Genomic DNA, 15768 nt, shown 5'->3' with positions numbered 1-15768 from the left:
CTTCAATCTGTAAAGCCGAGCCTGCCTTGTGGGATCTTATGAGGGTTCCTATTTGTGTGTATTCATATTTTGTCAAGCATTTGGAATAATGCCTGGCACATAGTAAGCACTTGGTGACTGTTGATTAAAGACGTAAATGAGGCTCCAGGCTTATCTTATAGGCCAGTTGAGCAGGGAGGCCCCTTTTCATTCTTTGACGCCTCAGATGAGGAAATGCCTGTTGGAGGGGATTTCACACCTTTCAGAAGAAGGCCCCGTTGTTCGAGTTGACGCTCGTGGAGATAGGAGCAGTCAGTAAATGCTTCTTGAATGAAGCATTAGGTGGTTGGACCAGATCTGTCTTTCCCGTGGGAGGAAAGTGAGATGATTTTAGGTGTTACACAGATGCTTATCATTTTCGTAGTTAGCTATTTATTACAGTGTTGTGTTAGCAGAAAATATTAGGCAGCACCTCAAACCTAAGAATTTTTAAAAAGTGAGTGATTTAAAGACACATTAAATTGAACAGGTGGCACGTGAATGTCATGGAAACTGAAAGCATTTATGGATTAAAAGAAAACTGGGAAAATCTTTGAGGTCTTTCCAAATCTGAGATGTTTTATTCTTTGAATCTGGGCTTTAAATATGAGATCAGGATATGCAAATAGAAGTGATGGTCTCTGGGTTTTGGGAGAAGAGACGTGTAATGGAAATTGACAGGCAGAACTAGATGCAGTGTCATGCAGGGTGCAGAGATAACAGTGTATTAACATTTTGGTGTCGGCTGTGGGCAGCCTTGCATGTGTATGTATTCTCTAACAAAATTGGGAACATCCTGTACATACAATTTTGTAATTGGGTTTGTTCACCTGATACTATAACTCTGTGTTCAGTGTTCCTACAGAGAAATCTTTGTGCCCATTCTTGATGATTTTCTTAGGATTAAGTCCTAGAAATGGGATTGTGTAGTCATTGTGTATGCATGTGTTTCAGGCCTTTTATACTTGTCATCACAGTGCCTTGCAGTATGATTGTGCCAGTTTAAGGTTCCGGCAGCTTGAGTGCCCTCTTCCCTATCCCTCTCCAAAACCAAATTAGATTAAATAATAGTTTTGTTGGGCCAGGCGCGGTGGCTCACACCTGTAATACCAGCACTTTGGGAGGCTGAGGCGGGTGGATCATGACATCAGGAGTTTGAGACCAGCCTGCCCAAGATGGTGAAACCCCATCTCTACTAAAAATACAAAAATTAGCCAGGCGTGGTGGCGGGCGCCTGTAATCTCAGCTACTCGGGAGGCTGAGGCAGGAGAATCGCTTGAAACTGGAAGATGGAGGTCGCAGTGAGCCGAGATCATGCCATTGCACTCCAGCCTGGACAACAAGAGCAAAACTCCATCTCAAATAATAATAATAATAATGATATAATAATAAGTTTTGTTGCCAATTTGTTCAGCAGTTGGTTCACTTACTCTCCAGCTGATGTCCTGTAAATCCTGAAACTTGTTGCTTGTCTCCCTTCAGAACTCCCATCAGCAGCACCCGGCAGCACTCTCCTCCTCACTGCCCAACACTGGGTGGCAAATCTTTCATCTTGGCCACTCTGATAGGCTGGACAGTGAGATCCTTCCTAGAGCGCATGGAAACCTGTTGTTGTCACCTGGGCTTGTGGAGTGGGAGGTGGAAAGTGTTAGGGGCACTGGGAGGTGGGATCTGGTGGGAGTTGCTGGCTGGGTGTGTTTGCATTATGGACCCGTGCATCTTACCACTGTGCACCACTGTGACCACGGACAGGGTGCTCCTGAGGTCAGTCCCAGAAGACCGCCAGGCCCTGCGTCCTGAGCCTGCTTCTCCCTCTGGCCTCCTCTCCAGTTTCTTACTGTCCTCTGGCCTCCCTGCCTCCTCTCTGTACTGGATGCTCAGGTGTGTTCCCCAAGCCTTTCTGCCTGCCCTTCCTCCTGTGTGGAATGCCTTTTGGACACCTGACTCTCCCATTCTCCAGGGCTCACCATGGCCATCCCCTTCTGAGAGAGGCCTCCCCCTGTCACCTTCATCCTTTCTGTGAGTCACTGCCTTCATTCCTCATCATCTTGTAATTATCTGCCTCTCCTTTCCCTCCTTGTTTACCACTGTACCCCCAGTGCCTAGCACTTGGCAGACATGCACATGTTCCTTGACTACACTAGTCTTATTAAATAGTGTAAAGAATCCGGAGGTGAGAGGATAGAACCTGCTCTTTATTATCCAAGAGTCCAACAAGTTTTGGCTTCCAGAGGGAGGCAAATTGATCAGGTTTTCAACAGAGCTGCTTAGCAGTGGGGCGAGTGCCTTCCTTGGGGAAGTAGTAGTCAAGCAGTGACTTGATGTTGCTGCATTGGTTCTTGCACTGGATGTTAGGGTTGACGAGATCATTTCTAAGGTCCCTTCCGATCCTTAAAACTGTGGGATGAGTATTCTCATCTGTGGGTTACTGGGCTACCATTCTTGTTTCAACTGCAGATGTGGCTTTTACCACTAGATGACGCTATATGATTTCTTTGAAATCAGTATTTCCCAAACTGCCAACCACATAGAGAAAATACATTTTTCATTGCACTTGCACACTCAACACACACTTGAAACAAAAATAGGCTGGGCATGGTTACTCACGCCTGTAATCTCAGCACCTTGGGAGGCGGAGGTTGGAGAATCACTTGAAGCCGGGAGTAAGCGTCATGAATATCTTAATCCTTACTATATGTAATGCATCCTATTTTTTATTTTACTTTGTTCAACATTTAAAAAAGTAATGCAGGTTTGCAAACGAATTGATTTTATTGTATTAATGGGTCATGACTAACTGAAAACCATTTTTTTAAGTATACTGTTATAAAACTGTGTGGTATGCTGTTTTCCTTGGACAGTCTGGGCTTGTATAACAGATCGTGTCCATTAGTGAGTATTTTCCATGTTTCTGTGGTGAGTTGCTGCATGGAGCAGCTGAACATGTGCTTCCTTTTGGGTGTCTATGGATGAAAGAGGTTGGGAGATTGTGCAGAATTCAACACTTATTGTAGTCAGGCCAGAGGTAAGCCTTAGTAGCAGATTTAAAGCTATATTATCTGCTTCTAGAAGCTGAGAGACATGACACACCCATACCCTTAATTTCACCTTGCTTAGCAGGCAACAAGAAATGGGGGCATTACTCAGGGTATCATTAGGATGCCTTGGGCTGCAAGTAACAGAAGCCTGACTCAAATTGGCTAAAAGGGTGAAGGCACTTATTATCTCACAAAATCGATGTGCAGAGGTAGAGCAGTCTGCAGGCCCAGAGCAGCTGAGCATGGCCTTCGGGATCCAGGTTCTTTTCATGACTCCTCAGTCGTCCTAAAGCTGGTTCTACTCATGGTTGCAAGAAGGCTTCCTGCGCTAAACAAAGCCTTAACTCCTTGTAGTATAGACTGGCTAGAGAGAATTAAGGCTACTGTGGCATTTTCCACATTGTTTTGTTCGTGCTTGCTTTGTTTATTTCTTCCTAGCTTCCCCACTATGACATCCCTAAGAAGAGTGAAATGATTGGCACCTAATACAGAGTCAGGAGAAACACTTGGGTTAATTCATGTTGTTTGTCAAGTGTTTCTGAGTCTCCCTTCCTCTGGGCACAGGCTTTTTCATTTAGTGAATTAACTGACTAGCTCTGGCCTTGAGTTTGCAGAGTGAATAAATGGCTGCACATCTTCTGTATGAAGCATGAAGTGAGGTTATTTGCTATGTAGGATCCTGGGAAGTGAATTAGCAATATGAGGAAAGGGAGTGAGAAGGCCCACTGTGGAAAATGTGATGGGTGGTATAATGTGAACATAAAGATGAATGGATGGCTGCGTCTTCGCATGTGTAATGGGGCACTAAATGTGCACTTGGCCTTTTGAGGTGGATGGTTGTTTTTCGTCGAGTTCCTTGACCTGGTTCCTGGGAGCATGGCAGTGGACCTTGGTCTGAACCTACTCAATCTCTACTCACCTTTCTCCTTTTTTCTCCCTTCCAGGTTTGCAGTAAGCATTGGCTACTGGCATGACCCTTACATCCAGCACTTTGTGAGGCTGTCTAAAGAGAGGAAAGCCCCTGAAATCAACAGAGGCAAGTGACCATCTCCTTCCCCAACAGTACCTCATCAGCTGCCTGAGGTTTTAGGGGTTCATTCTTGAAGGAAGTCGTGGTGTGCTCCCTTTCCAGCTATGCGCAAAACTGCTTATTTCCCCAGATCCTCACCAACACGATGTGTTATAAAACTTGTTTGCAGCCATAAAAAGGAATGAGATCATGTCCTTTGCAGGGACATGGATGAAGCTGGAAGCCATTCTTAGCAAACTAACAGAGGAACAGAAAACCAAACACCACATGTTCTCACTCATAAATGGGAGTTGAGCAGTGAGAACACATGGACACAGAGAGGGGAACATCACACACTGGGGCCTGTCAGGGGTGGGGGGCAAGGGGAGGGAGAGCATTAGGATAAATACCTGGTGCATGCGGGGCTTAAAATCTAGATGACGGGTTGATGAGTGCACAAACCACCATGGCATATGTATACCTATGTAACAAACCTGCACATTCTGCATGTGTATCCTGGAACTTAAATTAAAAAAGAAAAAAAAAGAACACAATATCTACTCCCACATTAAAATCACAATAGTTTTTGAAATTTTATTAAATTTAATGAATTGGAAAAAGTTTTAATCTTTGTTAATCTGTCTTGTGAAAAACGGCATCTTATTGCAATTTTTAAAATATTTCTCTTGTGACGTTGAGGCTCATTTTCATATGTTTGAAGCCCATTTAAATATCTTTCACTATAAACTGTCCCTATCAGGAATCACTTTTTTTTCCCAGTGAAAAAAATACATAAAGCTTTATTTTTCACATTTGTATTCCTACACTAGTTGGATAAATACGGAGAAACTGCTTTATAGTACAGGTATGAGGAGGAGAGTCTCAGAGTTTACATCAGACTTTTCCTCTGGTTGGTTGGTTGCCTATGGCTCATCTAGGTGTGTGGACTAATTATGTGGATTTAATTGGGTTCTTCTATAAGGAGACATTCCAAAGGCTTTTGTATATTTCAGGCTGAGCATATCTTAGTTTTCACACCTCTTGTCTGTGTATATGAATCTTCCCTAAGGATAGAAATTGAGGATTTCTGCCCAGTTGCACAGCTTGAGGGTTTTAAGTCTAGAGGACGTGAGTCTTTTATAGCTTTGTTGACATTCCTCACTGTGGGCGGGAGGGAAAGTGTTGTGAGACCTGGTAATTCTCAGATGAGGGAGGGCTCAGAGGTGCTGACAGCAGTAGGCCTAGGCCTAGGAGATTTGGCCCTTAAGATTCTTCAACAGGGCTGGGCGCGGTGGCTCGCGCCTGTAATCCGAACACTTTGGGAGGCCGAGGTGGGCAGGTCAGGAGATCGAGACCATCTGGCTAACACAGTGAAACCCTATCTCTACTAAAAATACAAAAAATTAGCCAGGCGTGGTGGCGGGCGCCTGTAGTCTCAGCTACTCGGGAGGCTGAGGCAGGAGAATGGCGTGAACCCGGGAGTCAGAGCTTGCAGTGAGCTGAGATCGCGCCACTGCACTCCAGCCTGGGTGACAGAGCCAGACTCCGTTTCAAAAAAAAAAAAAAAAAAGATTCTTCAACAGGGTTGGGTGTGGTGGCTCACATCTGTAATCCTAACACTTTGGGAGGCCGAGGCAGGTAGATCACTTGACCTCAGGAGTTCAAGACCAGCCTGGGCAACATGGTGAAACCTTGTCTCTACAAAAAATAAAAAATTAGCCAGGTGTGGTGGCATGTTTCTGTAGTCCCAGCTACTTGGGAGGCTGAGGTGGGAAGATCACTAGAGCTTAGGCAATCGAAGCTGCAGTGAGCCAAGATTGTACCACTGCATTCCATCTTGGGTGACAGAGTGAGAACCTGTCTCAAAAAAAAGTCTTCAGTAGATTTATTTTCCTCCCCGGCTCACAGTATGAATAGGGCTGGCCATTTAAGTATTTATTTATTTTGAAGCTCGCACCAACAGGCAACTTGTTCCAGAACATAGCTAGAATATGGTTTCAGATGCCTGCCCCTTAGAAACTCCAGAGCGTAAAGAGAAGTCTCTATCTGGATGTGCATGTGCCATGTGCAACATTTGATTGGCAGCAGCCTGAATGTGTTAAGTCCCCAGTTCCTCTTTCCCAGACAGCAGAGTATGCAGGAAAGGTAGTCATTCAGCTCCATTCTGGCTTAGCAGTGTAAAGCCTGAGAGGGAAGAGATGGAGAAGTACTTTTTGTTGCCTTATTTTAGTGTTAATGACACTATTAGGCTCTGCAGATAATTTCTATCAAGGAAGTCAAAGGCTTTGAGACAGGAGCCTGCCTTATTCTCAGCCAGATTGAGAAATTGACCGAATGACCATAATTCTTGTGTGTGCAGGGAATCTTGGCCCTCAAGTTGGATCCTGTAGGTGGGTTCTATAAGTAATGCCAAGAAATATTAAAGTGGTGGTTTCTGAAAACAAAGACATGAAATTTTATTTTGCATTCCCTCCCCTGCTCTTGAGGCAGATTTCCTAACAAATGCTGCACAGACAAAGACCCCCACCCCACACCCTGGCAGCACCCCTCTCTTCTACCCTGGATTTGAACCTTTAGAATGCAGCCAGATTGGAGAGTGCCTCCCAAATGGTGTATGGTGAGGACATTTTTCCCCCAATGTCCAATCCATTGCGGATGATATCTCTGTAAAATACAATAGAAATGATCTAGAAAAATAAAATGAAAATGACATACAATGTACAATTTCAAATCATTTATTAGTAGATTGAACAGACTTGAAATTCCTCTGTCAAATTGTAATAAGGTTTCTAAATGCTATCAGATTTTTTTCTTAAAATAGTCACATACTGTTAACAGCCATGCACATACTTTGAGCAGCATTGTTTTAGAGCACAGACAGACCTTGTGGTCTTTTCTTCTTTATTTCCCATCTCCTTTTCCCCAACCCTCCACCCGAAAGCTTAACAGTGGCGCAATCTTGGGCCACTGCAACCTCTGCCTCCTGGGTTCAAGCAATTCTTGTGGTCCATCCTCCCAAGAAGCTGGGATTACAGTTGTGCACCACCATGCCTGGCTAATTTTTGTGTTTTTAGTAGCAAGCCATTTTATTAGGCAGCAATTTGCTGGTCTTCTGTGTGACCCCCATTTTACATAGAGACTAACCCATTCAGGGTGGAGGTGAAGGGAACAGGTTAACAAATACAGCTTTCTTTGTGTTAACATTCATCTGCTCAGTTTCCTGACCCATAATATTATTTTTCATACGATCTCACAATTTTCAGGGTTACCCGAGTCCAGAGTAGCTTTCACTATAGCCATGAAAGTCACGTTTCCAAGATGGACTTCAGATGTTTCAATGTCAAACACTTATTTTTCATACATAAAACTATAGCTCATTTTTTCAAAGGTAGTTAATTGCTTCATGAAATAGATTGTACTTACCTTGGTTCAGATGCCTTTAACAAAAAAAAAAAAAAAAAAAAAAGAATTTGAAAGTTGCAATTTCTCCCATAGAGTCTGCAGAGTAACCTCTGACACTGCAGAAGGGCGCATGCTTTCTGTTTTGCTCTTCTCCTAGGGTGGGCTTCACAGGGATAATTTCTGTCATCACTGGGTGATAGCTTGTTTCTGTGCCCACCCACCCCCCCGCCCAGGATATTTTGCTCGAGTCCATGGTGTCAGTCAGCTTATAAAGGAGTTTCTACGGAAGACAGAATGTCATTGTCAAATTGTCAACCTTGGGGCAGGCATGGATACCACCTTCTGGAGATTAAAGGTATGTTCAAATTCCCCTCCTCCCTCCCCAAGTGTTTAGATTTAATTTTTGGAAGATTTTCACCTAATTCGAAATTTAAACATACATTTAAAGTTATGCAGCGAAAGCCTGTCTCCCACCCCTGTCCCATCTGCCTAGATGCCCCTACGACTCTCAGTCCTGTTTTATTTCACCAGGGCCCTAATGACAGATATTTTAGGTTGTCTCTAATTGTTGTTACAAATGGAGCTATAATAAAAATCATTATATTTCCCTCAGTATGAGTAGAAATATGTCAGGAGGAGAAATTCCACCAGTAGAATTGCTGGAATGAAGAGCCCATGCATGCATTTGTAACTTTTTTTTTCTTTTTTGAGCCAGAGTCTTGCCCTGTCACCCAGGCTGGAATGCAGTGGCACAATCATGGCTCATTGCAGCCTCGAACTCCTGGGCTTAAGCAATCCTCCTGCGTCAGCCTCCCAAGTAGCTGGGACCACAGGCATGCGCCACCACATCTGGCTAATTTTTAAGTTTTTGTATAGAGACAGTGGTCTCACTGTGTTGCCCAGGCTGGTCCTGAACTCCTGGCCTCAAGTTATCCTCCTGCCTCAGCCTCTCAAAGTGCTGGGATTACAGGCATTAGCCACTACGCCCAGCCTACATTTGTAATTTTGACAGTAACTAAGATTTAGTCAGGATAATGGCATCTTGGGTAAAATTTGGAGATTTGTATGGCTGGGTGATGATAATATGTTGCAAAGCCATTTTGTAGTCTTTTTCTGATTTGGTCTCTTAACTGCTCTGTTAGAGTATGAATGCAGGTCTAATTACATTCTCACAGGGAAAGAAAACCAGAGTGTGGTCTTTGACTTCTGGGCTTAGGTTTTTTTTTTTTTTTTTTTGTGAGACAGTCTTACTCTGTTGTCCAGGCTGGAGTACAATGGCGTGATCTTGGCTCGCTGCAGCCTCCACCTCCCGGGTTCAAGCGATTCTCCTACCTTAGCCTCCTGAATAGCTTGGACTACAGGTGCATACCACCATGCCTGGCTAATTTTTGTATTTTTAGTAGAGATGGGGTTTCACCATGTTGGACAGGCTGGTCACAAACTCCTGACCTTGTGATCTGCCCACCTCGGCCTCCCAAAGTACTGGGATTACAGGCGTGAGCCACTGCATCTGGCCTTCTGGGCTTAGATTATAATAGCCAAACCGTTTCCCTACAAAGTCCTCACAATTGGCTGGGCATGGTGGCTCATGCCTGTAATCCCAGCACTTTGGGAGGCTGAGGTGGGCAGATCACTTGAGATCAGTAGTTCAAGACCAGCCTGGCCAACATAGTGAAACCCTGTCTCTATTAAAAATACAGAAATTAGCTGGGTGTGGTGGTGGGCACCTGTAATCCCAGCTACTCGGGAGGCTGAGGCAGGAGAATTGCTTGAACCCAGGAGATGGTGGTTGCAGTGAGTCGAGATTATGCCACTGCATTCCAGCCTGGGCGACAGAGTGAGACTTCGTCTCTAAAAAAAAAAATAAATAAAAAGTCCTCACTAATTGAATATTTTTTTTTTTTTTTGTAGGTTTGTACAGATTTTGCTTGGTTATTCTGTCAGGTCCGTCATGTGACAGTAATGGGTACGTGCATTTCTCCAGATTTTTTGCGGATATTGACCAAGACCTACTTATCTGTTTTTGTCCTTGATCAGTTCACCTTCTCTTACTGAAGTGAGAAATCAGTGACCTCAACAGAGTGTGGGTATTTGTTTGCCTCTGCATTCTCTTCTCAAGATGTAATCACTAACATTATGAAGCGTTTTTACACATGTGACCTCATGAATTAACATGAGAACTCTGTAAGAGTGTTTTACACAGATGAGGGAAATGGGACTGCAAGATTGTCTTCTAGGATCCTGCAGCCAGAGGCTCTGGGGCAGGGATCAAGCTTTGTTATCTGCCCATTAAACTCCAGATTTCTTCCTCTTTTCCCTGCACATGGCCTCTGTGGTTTTTCAGGAGGGTGAGCTTCCCTTTTCTGTAGATCTGCTGTGTCTTTGTTTTTCTGTTATTGTTTTTGAGACAGAGTCCTACTCACTCTCTCGCCTAGGCTGGAATGCTGTGGTGTGATCTTGGCTTGCAGCAACCTTCACCTCCCAGATTGAAGTGATTCTCCTGCCTCAGCCTCCCCATTAGTTGGGATTACAGGCATTCACCACCACGCACGGCTAATTTTTGTATTTTTAGTAGAGCTAGCATTTCACTGTGTTGGCCAGGCTGGTCTCGAACTCCTGGCCTCAAGTGGTCCACCTGCCTTAGCCTCCCAAAGTGCTGAGATTATAGGTATAAGCCACTACGCCTGCTGACCTGTTGTGTTTTTGTAGTGAGTTGTCCCATGGTATGATGTGAGGAACCAGAGCACTGTACAGTGTGAGAGAATGTGCTATGTCAGTGTTAACAGGCCGCTGGAGAGATCCTGCCATTGGACCTGAGACCCCTTTGACTTGTCACCCAATTTGTTTTTTTTTCTCCTGTCTTGTATAGGTGGATTAATAATTAATAAATCTGAGCCTCTTATTTATGAGCAAAGTAACCTGAGTGTACCCCTCCTAAGAAAAAGGCAGTCAGTCAGTAGTGAGGAAGGAAGACTACGTAGTGTCTGAAACTTCTTTGTGGAAATGTTTTGGTTTTGATTGGTAATTATATTGGACTGAAGGCCTTTTTTTTAGTCTGAAGTTTCTTTAAAAAAAAAAAAAATATATATATATATATATATATATATAACATTTGTTTGCTTTTTTAGAGCAGGTGTTACAAACTGTAGCCCAGGACCAAATCTGGCCTACAGCCTGTTTTTGTGAATAAAGTTTTATTGGAAGGCAGCCACTCCCATTTGTTTGCATGTTGTGCTTCAGCAGCCATATGACAATTATAACAGCAGAGTTGAGTAGTTACAACAGAGACCATCTGGCCTGCAAAGGCTAAAATATTTGCTTTCTGGCTCTTTACAGAAGCAGTTTGCCAATCTCTGTTTTAGAGGTATGTGCGTGTCTCTAAAAGTGTAGCGAAAACATTGTCTGTGGGTCTTAGTGTCTCATGCACCTTCCAGCCGGAATGGTTCCTAGGTTGCACCAGCAGAGGTTTAGCTGTGAGTCATGGGTGTGAGCTTCTTCCGTAAAATCTCAGGAGCCCAAGACTGTACAGTTAAAGACTCCCATCTGCTGGCAGTGAGCAGGAACAGGACAAAGAAGAGTTAGTCTTGTCACAAAAAAGGAATAAAGGGGCCAGGTGCAGTTGGTCACACCTGTAATCCCAGCACTTTGGGATGCTGAGGTGGTTGAATTGCTTGAGCTCAGGAGTTTGAGACCAGCCTGGGCATCATGACAAAACCCCATCTCTACAAAAAATAAAAAAATTAGCCAGGCATGGTGGTGCACACCTGTGGTCCCAGCTACTTGGGAGGCAGAGGTGGGAGGATCACCTGAGCCCCGGAGGTTGAGACTGCAGTGAGCCAAGATCGTGCCACTGCACTCCAGCCCCTGGGTGTCCAAGCGAGACCCTGTCTCAAAAAAAAAAAAAAAAAAGGAATAATGGGTGAGTGAAACGCTTTAAGGGGCCTCCATTTCTTGGTGTCTGCAGAATTCTGTTTCCATAGAACCAATGGATCCATACAACCTACTTTTCTCCATCTCCCTGTGGAGGGAAACAGGGTCAATTGTGGCAGTCTGTGAGGTGGTCAGCCATGTTGAGTCCCCTTTGGGTGCCCCATTCATCCTGCCCTGTGGCAGCTGTTCCCAGTCTCGGTGTCTTCCATACCAGTCAGTTGCATGCAGGCTATTTGGAGTGAAGTGTCAAAAGGGCCATCAAGAATCACAGAAGAAGAAGTTGAAGCATCACTTGTCACAGCCATTTTGTCCCTTTCTCAAGAAACAGGATATCTTTTTTTTTTTTTTATTTAAGTTCTGGGGTACATGTGCAGAATGTGCAGATTTGTTACATAGGTAACACACGTGCCATGGTGGTTTACTGCACCCATCAACCCATCGGAGTCTCACTCTGTTGCCCAGGCTGGAGTGCAGTGGTGTGATCTCAGCTCACTGTAACCTCTGCCTCCAAGGTTCAAGTGATTCTCCTGCCTCAGCCTCCCAAGTAACTGGGATTACAGATGCGCACCACTGTGCTTGGCTATTTTGTGGAGACGGGGTTTTGCCATGTTGGCCAGGCTGGTCTTGAACTCCTGGCCTCAAGTGATCCACCACCCTCAGCCTCCTAAAGTGCTGGGATTACAGATGTGAGCCACTGCGCCCCACAGGATGTCTTTCTTAAGAGCTCCGGGTGTGCCTTTTGTAAGCTTTCTCTGCTCTGACCTCTTATTCAGAAGTTTTACAAGGTTCTAATGCATGGGAAAGCTCTTTAAAAAGGAAGAAGTCCCATAAGAGCTGCAGGGCACTATGCTGTCTTTCATTCATATACCTTTAATTGTTCTCATTGTCTTCTGGAATTTTAGGTGATCCTTAACTTCCCATACGCTGTGAGTAAAAGTTCTTAAAAGGTGTTGTAGAAATTGAAATTCCTAGTGAAAGTTATTTTCCATATCCCCTCTACCCATATCAATTCTCCTGCCTCAGCCTCCTGAGTAGCTGGGATTACAGGCACCCACCACCATGCCCAGCTTATAGTTTGTATTTTTAGTAGAGACGGGGTTTCACTATGTTGGCCAGGCTGGTCTCGAACTCCTGACCTCAGGCAATCCACCCGCCTCGGGCTCCCAAAGTGCTGGGATTACAGTTGTGAGCCACTGCACCTGGCCTCCCTCAAGTATCTTGAAATAGCTTCTGTATAACCCTACCCAGCAGGCATGGGCTGTACCTCTAAGTGTGATCAGCTCAGATTCATGAGCCCAGGTCTCCTTGGATGGCTTTTTTTTTTTTTTTTTCCTTTTGTGACAGGATCTGGCTCTGTCTCCCAGGCTGGAGTGCAGTGATACAATCTCAGCTCACTGCAGCCTCCTCCTCCCAGGCTCAAGCCATCTTCCTAACTCAGCCTTCCAAGTAGCTGGGGACTACAGGTGCGAGCCACCATGCCTGGCTAATTTGTATTTTTGGTAGAGATAGGGTCTTGCTATGTTGCCCAGGCTGGTCTCGAACTCCTGGGCTCACGCAATCCTCCTCCCTTGGCCTCCCAAAGTGCTGGGATTACAGATGTGAGCCACTGTACTTGGCCCTCCTTTTTTGTTTTAAAAAGATAAAGCCCAGGCTGGGTCCCTTGGGATTCCAGCAGAGGACTGGTCTTTATGTGGGAAGGTGCTGTATCTTTCAGCCCTGATATTTGCTCTTAAGGGTCACTCACCTACTAGGATATGGTTGCTGGTCATTTCTGCCCCCATCGTGCTGTCCACAGGAGGTCTGCTATGCCCCACTCGCCCCCCTGGGATTCATCTGTCCCTCCATACCTGTGCTCCATCTCCTGTTACTGTCTCCATGAATGGTTCTCTTACCTGCCCAGTTGCTCCAGTCAGAAACAAGGTGTCATCCTACCTTTCCTTTTCCTCCATCCCGTCCTGTACCAGCGAAGCCATCGCCAGGTTCTGGAGGTCAGCAGTCTTCTTTGTTTTAAAAAAATAGTTCTGTATTTCTGGGATAAGTGGAGAGGGGGAGGGGCTGGGCAGGTGGGCCAGGCTATAGAGTGCCTTGTTTCTTGCTGAGTTTTAGCAGTGTGCAGAGCTGCAGAAGGCCACCTGCAGTGGATAGTGCAGTACACAGCAGCATGCAGCTTTGAGACACCAGAGGGGGTGCTGGGACAGTCTGGGCTGGAGGTGATAGAGCTCAGGAGGAGTGGAGGGATTCCAGAGGCATCAGCAGGGCTGAGGTACTGGGTGGCTGGATGGCGAGGAGGGCACGGAGAGAACACTAGGATGATAGGATGATGTGTGCATGACTGGGTAGGGAGGGTGTAGCTACCAAGCAAACTAGGTGACCCAGGGCTGTGTGTGCGCATGTGCGTGTGTGTGTGGTTGTGTGTGTGTGTATGTGTGTCTTTCATATTTGTTTGACTGCAGGCCACAAGAAGAAATAAATGTTACATCCCAAGCCAGGGCCCCCATCGCTATACCTGTGTCTGTAACAATAAAGGCACACGTGTTGATTCGAATGCTAGAGACCTCATTTTAGGGTGCTGCTTTCCTTTGATCCCTGCCCTACTTTCCTTCTTGCCCTGGGACCTTCTTTCCAGCACGTTGTGCAGTATTCAAAACGCAATATACCTTCCCTTATTGTTATAGCTCACAGGCTGTTTGGATCCCCGTGTGATAATTTTACTAAGGTCAGGCCCTTTCCTGTGAGCCCCACGTGTATTGCCTCATTAATCTTCACAACCGCATAAAGTGTTAGCATTTTCTTCACTACCGCATAAAGTGTTAGCATTTTCTTCACTTTTCTCTTTTCTGTTCTTTTTTTTTTTTATCTTTGAGATGGAGTCTCGCTCTGTCGCCAGGCTGCAGTGCAGCAGCGCAATCTCAGCTCACTGCAACCTCCGCTTCCCGGGTTCAAGTGATTCTCCTGCCTCAGCCTCCTGAGTAGCTACTTTTTGTATTTTTAGTAGAGATGAGGTTTCACCATGTTGGCCAGGATGGTCTCGGTCTCTTGACCTTGTGATCTGCCTGCCTCAGCCTCCCAAAGTGCTGGGATTACAGGCGTGAGCCATGGTGCCCGGCTTCTTCACTTTTCAAACAAGTAAATCCTGGCCCAGTGAGTTTACTGACTTTCCCAAGACCTTACAGCATATAAGTGGTGGAGCTGGGGTTTGAGCCCCTCCAGCTCCAACAGTGACTGTTCTCTAATCTACCATACTTCACTATCACAGAGAAAAATGTATCAGAGGCTGAGCACCTGTAATCCCAGCTACTCTGGAGGCTGAGGCAGGAGAATCACTTGAACCTGGGAGGCGGAGGTTGCAGTGAGCTGAGATCATGTCATTGTACTCCAGCCTGGGTGACAGAGTGAGAATCCATCTCAAAAAAAGAAAAAAAAAATGAAAAACATATCAGAAAAGAATACCCTTAATATATGTGATGCTTTTGATACTAGCTGTTTTAACCTATTTCACCCAAAAAATAATGCTTGTCAAAACCTACTACATTGATTTCCTGACCCTCCTAATAGAGCTCAAGCTCCCTTTTTTGTTGTTGTTAAATCGTTTAAACTTTTTAATTTTTTCGTATGGACAGGGTCTTGCTGTGTTGCCCAGGATGGCCTTGAACTCCTGGCCTCAAACGATCCTCCTGCCTCAGCCTTCTAAAGTGTTGAGATTACAGTTGTGAGCCACTGCACCTGGCCTCAAGCTGCCTTTTGAAAATACAGAGTATATTCTACTTCCAAAGCGCCTCTCAGCTCCTCCTCACCATCCCAGCTGCCACCTCCTAGCTCAGGCTCCTTCCTGGACCTTACCTTCTTACCTGGCTGACTCCTCTGGCTTCTTGACTTTTTACCTTCATCTGTGCTTGCTTCACTCAAATCTATTCATGAGTAATTTGAAAAACACGTCTGCCCATATCAGTCCCCTGATTTAAAAATCCTTAAACACTCTATTGCTCTTAGGTGCCTAGTGCTTGATATGTGGAAGATGATCAGCACATGTAAGAGTAAAGAAATAAAAAGTATTGTGTGTTTTTCTCCAGGATGAAGATCTTCTCCCAAGTAAATATTTTGAGGTTGACTTTCCAATGATCGTCACGAGAAAGCTGCACAGTATCAAGTAAGTGTGGCGTGGCCAGAAGAACAAAAGCCAGCTAGAATTCAGATCCAGCTCTCAAGAGATGGCAGATCTGAATGCCAGAGACTTCACTTTAGGGTGTTGCCTTCCGTTCACTGCCCCCTCCCACCACCAACTTTTTTTTTTGCCCTGGCACTCATTCCAGCATGTTGTACAGTCTGCAAAATGCAATATACATTTCCTTATTACAGATCACAGGCTCTGTG

General features: G+C 45.1%; 1 protein-coding gene across 1 annotated transcript in view; it reads left to right on the top strand.

Moving 5' to 3' along the window:
- Positions 1 to 15768, top strand: part of LCMT1 (leucine carboxyl methyltransferase 1) — a 67711-nt gene that overhangs the window by 13876 nt on the left and 38067 nt on the right. The window contains exons 2-4 of the mRNA XM_003261646.4: positions 4001 to 4092; positions 7701 to 7822; positions 15468 to 15544. Of these exons, the coding sequence (XP_003261694.1) occupies positions 4001 to 4092; positions 7701 to 7822; positions 15468 to 15544 (291 nt within the window). The remainder of the gene's footprint in view (positions 1 to 4000; positions 4093 to 7700; positions 7823 to 15467; positions 15545 to 15768) is intronic.

Source organism: Nomascus leucogenys, chromosome 2 (assembly GCF_006542625.1).
Source record: "Nomascus leucogenys isolate Asia chromosome 2, Asia_NLE_v1, whole genome shotgun sequence".
Lineage (NCBI taxonomy): Eukaryota > Metazoa > Chordata > Mammalia > Primates > Hylobatidae > Nomascus > Nomascus leucogenys.
The sequence above is the reverse complement of the archived record's forward strand: the minus strand, read 5'-3'. Positions and strand labels throughout refer to the sequence as shown.